The sequence below is a fragment of the Limulus polyphemus genome, unplaced genomic scaffold, assembly GCF_000517525.1.
Source record: "Limulus polyphemus unplaced genomic scaffold, Limulus_polyphemus-2.1.2 Scaffold7835, whole genome shotgun sequence".
NCBI lineage: Eukaryota > Metazoa > Arthropoda > Merostomata > Xiphosura > Limulidae > Limulus > Limulus polyphemus.
This window is the reverse complement of record NW_013673445.1, coordinates 21,563-30,154: the sequence shown is the minus strand read 5'-3', so window position 1 is coordinate 30,154 and position 8,592 is coordinate 21,563. Positions and strand designations below refer to the sequence as shown.

Sequence of the window (8,592 nt, the reverse complement as noted above, 5' to 3'; positions counted from 1 at the left end):
GTCCAATCTGGTATTTTTCAGATGTATTGTTCCAATACGTCCAATCTGGTATTTTTCAGATGTATTGTTCCAATACGTCCAATCTGGTATTTTTCAGATATATTGTTCCAATACGTCCAGTCTGGTATTTTTCAGATACATTGTTCCAATACGTCGAATCTGGTATTTTTCAGATGTATTGTTCCAATACGTCCAATCTGGTATTTTTCAGATATATTGTTCCAATACGTCCAATCTGGTATTTTTCAGATACATTGTTCCAATACGTCCAATCGGGTATTTTTCAGATACATTGTTCCAATACGTCCAATCAGGTATTTATTCAGATATATTGTTCCAATACGTCCAATCTGGTATTTTTCAGATATATTGTTCCAATACGTCCAATCTGGTATTTTTCAGATGTATTGTTCCAATACATCCAATCTGGTATTTTTCAGATATCCATAATTCTTCTTTCCAAGATAGCGTGAAATATTGACACATCTAAACTGTTTTGATTCAGCTTATTTTTAACTCGTTACAGTAGTTAGATAACGGGATGGCTACTAGCTGGTAAGAATGATCAGTCATTTTCTAAACAAAAAACGAATTATTCGACCAATGAACGGAATCATCTCAACTGAATATACAGAAAGGACTCTCGAATGAAACCAGAATGTTTCCCAAACTGTGTGTGTGTTTTCTTATAGCAAAGCCACATCGAGCTATCTGCTATGTCCACCGAGGGGAATCGAACCCCTGATTCTAGCGTTGTAAACCCAAAGACTTACCGCTGTCCGTCCCACCGGGAGACTTTCCAAACTGAACAATTAAACGAACTGGTAAAAAAATAAGGGCTACATAAGGCCTGCTTCTTTCTCATCCCTCGAAGTACCCAAATACAAAGTTAACACGATCTGTTGCCACATTAAAAAAATGTCAGCCAGGAAAATGATTGGCGTCTGCACTACACGTAGAAACACTTAAGGAACGAGTTACAGACCATACAACCACGTTGTCGTGTGTATGTGTATACACCAATAAAAACGCACTGGCAAACATCAAAGACAGCTTACAATCTACGTCTAACTGAGAGAGAGAGAGCTGTGAGTAGTACAAACACACGAACATAGATCGCCTAGAGTTGAGAGTAAACGGCTATAGATATTTCTGAAGAACGACGTTATATGATATAGATGTTTATATATAACTTACTTGTTATTTTCTAGACAAAATATAGGATTGCTCATCTAAGTAACCTCATAAAAATAAATACCCTCTTCTTCAAAGTGCTGATCGTTCTTGGCACTCTCTAAAAGTTATAGCTCAAGTTTGTCTCGTTCTAGCCGCCAATTATCTGTAAAATCGCAGAATTTTGTTTTTGAATCATAAAGATGAACTACTTGCTAGGTGTTACGACGTATTTAACTGCGGCCTCAAACGATAAGTTGTTATAGGTTAAGTGGTGTGTGTGTGTGTGTGTGTTTGATCTTAATGCTGAAGGTAAGTAAATGTCGGTTATTATTGGTGGCACTGTTCGTGTCTTGCTGAAAGGTTTTCAGTTACAGATATAGACGATAAGGGGGAACGCACAGACTTGCATCCAATGATTAAGCGTTAGCTACTAGGGGTAATGAAGAGATAAGAAACCTTATAGAGGTCACCCGTGTTCAAGTGTTTGTGTGGTCACTCCTCCGCGCAAGAAGATGATATTATATTTTACTTCAGTTGGTTCTCGAATTACTTGATAATTACGTTCAGTTCCTTTCACCCTTCTTAACCACTCAATGGTCGTTCCTAAATGTAAATATCAAAGCGGTAACAAAGTTGCTAGCCTTCGTTTTACAGTCCAGAGGGGGGTGGCCAATTAACCTCCCCAGGACCTAGAGAACTGTGGTGCGTAAACGCTGGTCACTTATTTGTACAACAAGAGATTTGATATCTTCTGCGCTTTTGACCTTGCGTGGAATGCCTTGTTCGACAAACAGAGAGGACCGATTATACTGATTGCCCACGAACACCGAATTCTGTCTTGGCCTGGACCGCTGCGTCGAATATCCGGGCATGGAACTCATCCACGGAAGTTCTCGCTCGAAGAAGGACGAAGTAAGCGTCTCTGGCATGTTCATCCGTGGAGGTTTGGGGATGGTGGAGTTGTAGGGTGGGCTTCTGTATTCTGGTTGGTAGGGCTCTAGCATTCGTATCTTACCCCACTTGTTGAAAAACAGGAGAATGACAGCCACCCAAACCACAAGGACCAGAACGACAATTACTATTTCTTCTTCGTGGACCTCAAAACTCCCGTTATACGCTGCTTTCGACTGATCTTCCGTTTCGGGGACTTCCGGTTTACTCTCATTTCCTGCGAAAAAAGGAAATGCAAGATAAGAAACAAGGAACAAGCTAATTTTTTTTTCTAAACTAGTTATGTACAAAAAATGTTGCTTGTGAGACTACATCTTTATTGATCACAGATCCTCAATAACATATGATTCACATAAAACATTTCAGACATGCAAACAAATTTTTCGTGTACAACAATATTTTTCTCGGACGAAACGTAAACGTCCGTCATTTTGTTCCTGCCGACCCCATTGACCTGAAATTTGTATCACAAAATTATATGTATTTCAACGGTACGTTACTAAAATACTAACGCTGATACTGACCGTTTGTCACAGGTTTGAATTTGAATTTCGCGCAAAGCTACACGAGGGCTATCTACACTAGCTGTCCATAATTTAGCAGTGAAAGACTAGAGGGAAGGCAGCTAGTCATCACCACCCACCGCCAACTCTTGAGCTATTCTTTTATCAACGAATAGTGGGATTGACCGTCACATTATAACACCCCCACGGCTGAATGGGCAAGTTTGGTAGAACGGGGATTCGAACCCGCGACCCTCAGATTGCGAGTTGAGCTCCCTAATCACCTGGCCATAACAAATCGGAAACTAGTGGATACTTGTCAGGAAAATGAATATATATATATAGAAGTAGGTAATAGTTACGAAACAGTGACGATAAATAACAACAAAGATCTTTCATTGGACACTTGATGTTTCGCGACATATAATTCTTTCAACAATAAACTTTACTACTTAATATGTCAAACGTACACTGTATAAATGAACGCTCTAGATTCAATTAGAAATTTATTATTTAAGTCATTTGAGGTTTTGTACTGTCAGTTACGGTTTTATCAAATTAAATAAAAATAACAAACTTGGTGTTGTTTATTTCAAATAAAAAACAATTAACATGTGATTTATAAAACTGGTAATCATATTGCGTTTAGGTTTCTGTTTAAACTGATTATTTAAAACACAACAACAATGCTTTCATTGACATTAAATAATAAAGACACGTCATGGATCAAAAACGACAATGTATTCAGGTTCTTTTTTTTTAGCCGAAACACTGTAGCTTTATTCAACAAAGATGGGGGTGGTCAATTAGTGAGGGCGAGAATTAATTCCGTTGATTAAGATATCTTGACGGGGTTGGAGGTGTTGAAAGTTAGTCACCAGCTGAAAATGACACGATGATCGTCAGTGAATATATACAGCTTCTGCTGAGCCACTCCGTAAGCACGTGCTAGATTACAGTTTGTAGGCTTAAAGCCTGGTTACGTAATGCAAGTTTTTGAGTAAAGTCACTTAATGAACAGCACACTCTTGTGGTAGTCTCATAAGTTACAGAATCCGAAACTTTGCGGGGGTGAGGGTAAGTAAGCAGAACCCCCACCTTTCTCTAAATTAGGAAGCTCATACGAGAGTGATGATATCAGGCGAACTATGAATCCCTACAGTGTCCATAGTTGTTGTTCTTTAGGCTTAGAGTCAAACCACTGTAAGTGAAATATTGTCAAAATCATAAATAATATTCAACGTTAAACTGGTACACAATTAAAAACATCTTACTTAGGCCTATCTAAGGCCTTCAAAAAGTTGACCACTCTACATGTTTCGACGTTACAACGTCATTCTTTGTAACGTCGAAACATGTAGAGTCGTCAACTTTTGAAGGCCCATAGATAGGCTTAAATAAAATGTTTTTAATTGTGTACCAGTTTAACGTTGAATATTGTTTATGATTTTAACTTTATACACAAGTGCCAAAATACTATAATTAAATGAAATATAGTCCTTGAAATAAACGAACACGTCGTATTAAAACACCATCATGGACTAAACACATATATATTTCCTTTTCATTAATTGGAATTACTCTGGCTCAGTTATTTTCATTAATTGGAATTACTCTGGTTCAGTTATTTTCATTAATTGGAATTACTCTGGTTCAGTTATTTTCATTAATTTGAATTACTCAGGTTCAGTTATTTTCATTAATTGGAATTACTTTGGTTCAGTAAGCTTCTTGCTTGTTTTCAGGCCACTGTGTTTTTACAAAAATTGAGTCTCAGTTTTCAGAAAATATCTCGACTTTACAGAATGGGAGGGGGAGTCACTCTTAACATCTGTATCGTTACAAAAAAATATAAATTACTCTCAAAATCGTCAAACGAATATACTAATTGGAATTACTCTGGTTCAGTTATTTTCATTAATTGGAATTACTCTGGTTCAGTTAAATTTGAATTACTCTGGTTCAGTTATTTTCATTAATTGGAATTACTCTGGTTCAGTTATTTTCATTAATAAGCTATGAAGATAAAGCTAATCTACAGAGTTTAGAAACAGAATAAGCTATGAAGATAAAACTAATCTACAGAGCTTAGAAACAGAATAAGTTATGAAGATAAAACTAATCTACAGAGCTTAGAGACAGGATAAGCTATGAAGATAAAGCTAATCTACAGAGTTTAGAAACAGAATAAGCTACAAAAATAAATTTAATCTACAGAGCTTAGAGACAGAATAAGCTATGAAGATAAAGCTAATCGTGTATGTAGTAAACGTCACATTTACTTGCATAGAATCAGTTATTCTATTGGAAGATATAACCAAAGTCACACTACTGGCATGGGATCAGTTCCTCTATTGGAGGATATAACCAACGTCACACTTACTGGCATGGGATCAGTTCCTCTATTGGAGGATATAACCAACGTCACACTTACTGGCATGGGATCAGTTCCTCTATTGGAGGATATAACCAACGTCACACTTACTGGCATGAGATCAGTTCCTCTATTGGAGGATATAACCAACGTCACACTTACTGGCATGGGAAAGGGTATTCTATTGGATGTTTGTTACAAAACAAAGAAGTCGCGGTCTGTACTAGGAAATTTCATTGGGGGTATAATTCTTGTATTTAAAAAAAAATGTCCTGTCTCTAAACTCTGTAGATTAGCTTTATCTTCATAGCTTATCCTGTCTCTAAGCTCTGTAGATTAGCTTTATCTTCGTAGCTTATTTTGTCTCTAAGCTCTGTAGATTAGTTTTATCTACCTAGCTTATTCTGTCTCTAGGCTCTGTAGATTAGCTTTATCTTCATAGCTTATCCTGTCTCTAAACTCTGTAGATTAGTTTTATCTTCATAGCTTATCCTGTCTCTAAACTCTGTAGATTAGCTTTATCTTCTTAGCTTATTCTGTCTCTAAACTCTGTAGATTAGCTTTATCTTCATAGCTTATCCTGTCTCTAAACTCTGTAGATTAGCTTTATCTTCGTAGCTTATCCTGTCTCTAAGCTCTGTAAATTAGCTTTATCTTCGTAGCTTATTTTGTGTCTAAGCTCCGTAGATTAGCTTTATCTTTGTAGCTTATCCCGTATCCAAACTTCATGAATTAACTTTCTGAATAAAAATTTTGCCATAAAATCGACGTGATTTAATTTTTTGAGTTTCACTACAGAGATGAGGTAACGAATACTGTTAAAACCCGCAAATCATACTGCAGTAAAATGTGACGTAACATTGATTGAATGAAGTATAAGAAATAGACGACGTTTCCTGGCTCGTGAATCAAGTTAGTTTCTTATTCTGTTGTGTGTAAGGGCTAGCAGTCACTACTAGGCATTGTACTCGCTTCCTGCTGTTCACGAGAAAGCCTCAAGAACAAATTATTATCGATCTTAATGTCACAGCGGGACGAGTTTGTAACAATAACTTATATGCATTCGGATAATCCACTTATGCGTGTAGGTTCTGAAAATACCAAGAACATGGCATTAGTAAGAAATTGTACTTATATAAATCTTCCGCTAAGAGGATAAATATGAAAGAAATTAATTACGCAGGAAACGACACAAAAAATGCACTCTTCCAAACATAGTGTATAATTTTAAATCGATAGAAATTAATGACATATTTACGTTTCGGTCCAAGGAACCGTAACTTAATGTGTTTGGAATTGAGTGTAAAGTATCAAAACTTTTATTGTACTTCTTTCTATAGTTTTTTGGAAAAAGGTTAAGTTGAAACAGGTAATGATGTGTAGTAACAGGACCTTCAACGACTTTTGGGAAAAGGTTAAGTTGAAACAGGTAATGATGTGCAGTAACATTCAGTAACAGGTAATGATGTGCAGTAACATTCAGTAACAGGTAATGCTGTGCAGTAACATTCAGTAACAGGTAATGATGTGCAGTAACAGGACCTTCAACGAGTTTTGGGAAAAGGTTAAGTTGAAACAGGTAATAATGTGCAGTAACAGGACCTTCAACGAGTTTTGGGAAAAAGGTTAAGTTGAAACAGGTAATGATGTGCAGTAACAGGACCTTCAACGAGTTTTGGGAAAAGGTTAAGTTGAAACAGGTAATGATGTGCAGTAACAAACAAACTCTTATTATAACAACATTTAAAAATAATAAAGTATTCACTCACAAATATAAATTAATCACTAATATTTAAACCAAACAGTCTTTTATATCATGGCATACATGTAATATTAAAGTTATTTAATCAACTCTATGTGTAGGACTGAATTATTGTATTATTATCATAGATTAGTAATGATGCTCTGTTGATTTTTAGTTACCTGGCAAATGAAGGGTCTTTGATGTTGTCCCTAAAAAAAAGGGGTTCTCGAACTCAAAAGGTATGAGAAATCTGCTCTAAGGATTAATAATTAAATCTCAATATTGAGATTTTGAGAAGAAAGATTTCAATTTTGATTAGAAAAACAATTAATAACGTTACAAAACTAAAGAAACTCATACAGAGCTTTCAATGTTTTAGGCCGGGTGTGGCCTAGTGGTTAAAGGTTCCCGGAATATGAAACCGAAGATTTATTACTCACTCCCCCCTTACTACAAAAACACGCTCCACACTTTGGGGCTTTGGGTACTTTATACAAGTGACTTTCAAATCCCACTATTCAGTCAGACAAAGATAGCCCAAAAGTTGGCGGATGGTGATGTTGAGTAGTTGCCTTCCCTCTGGCCAATGACTTCCTATTGCGTAGCTTTACCAAAGAATTCTGAAACAAAACAAAACGTTCTCTCCCCCCCCTCCATTTTCTCGCCGCTGAAGCCTAATCGACAAGATGACGTATATAATATCAATTTTAAGTTCTTAAGCCTTTCCGTAGCCATTTGTCACGACTTTCCTGAACCGTTAGTTTCAGAATGGCTTCTACGTTATCGTTACCTCGAACGAAATGTTTGTCTAAATTGCAGAATGATTACAGACGAATCTAAAGAGTTTTCACAAATAATCCTCCTGCTGTGCTATTACGAGGATTAAGAAAGCCTAAGTTCTCATTACCATGCATTAGCGAAGAAAAATGTTGGTCGTTACCTAGATTAACGAACGATGAACGGATCGTTATTCTTAAGATACTTTAAGAAAATCATTAATTTTTTTGTTGCTAATTAATTGTGTGGTAGAATTACGTGTGATTTTTCATACAAACTTATCTTTATCTACGTGTGGTGTGCGCAGTAAATGACTCGCGCATATACACAAACACATATGTTTACAGCGGAGAAATTTTAATTAATCTACGGTGTTTGGCAAAGAAACTAGATGGATCAATATTATAATATAGAAGGATCAATGTTATAATATAGATGGATCAATATTATAATATAGATGGATCAATGTTATAATATAGATGGATCAATATTATAATATAGATGGATCAATGTTATAATATAGATGGATCAAGTTATAATATAGATGGATCAATATTATAATATAGATGGATCAATGTTATAATATTGATGGATCAAATTGTAATCAATATGAATTAGTATTACAATCTAAATGGATCAATATTACAATCTAAATGGATCAATATTACAAACTAAATGGATCAATATTATAATATAAATGGATCAATATTACAATCTAAATGGATCAATATTATAATCTAAATGGATCAATATTATACCCTAGATTGATCAATATTATAATCTAAATGGACCAATATTATAATCTAAATGGATCAATATTATACCCTAGATTGATCAATATTACAATCTAAATGGATCAATATTATAATCTAAATGGATCAATATTATACCCTAGATTGATCAATATTACAATCTAAATGGATCAGTATTATACCCTAGATTGATCAATATTATATTCTAAATGGATCAATATTATACCCTAGATTGATCAATATTATAATCTAAATGGATCAGTATTATACCCTAGATTGATCAATATTATATTCTAAATGGATCAATATTATATT

The 8,592-nt window shown here is 35.2% G+C and overlaps 1 protein-coding gene across 1 annotated transcript in view; it reads right to left on the bottom strand.

Moving 5' to 3' along the window:
- Positions 1–70: 70 nt before the first annotated feature.
- Positions 71–8,592, bottom strand: part of LOC106474903 — a 25,677-nt gene continuing 17,155 nt past the window's right edge. Inside the window, exon 2 of the mRNA XM_013935599.2 lies at positions 71–2,344. Coding sequence (XP_013791053.2) covers positions 1,866–2,344 — 479 coding nt within the window. The 3' untranslated portion in view covers positions 71–1,865. The remainder of the gene's footprint in view (positions 2,345–8,592) is intronic.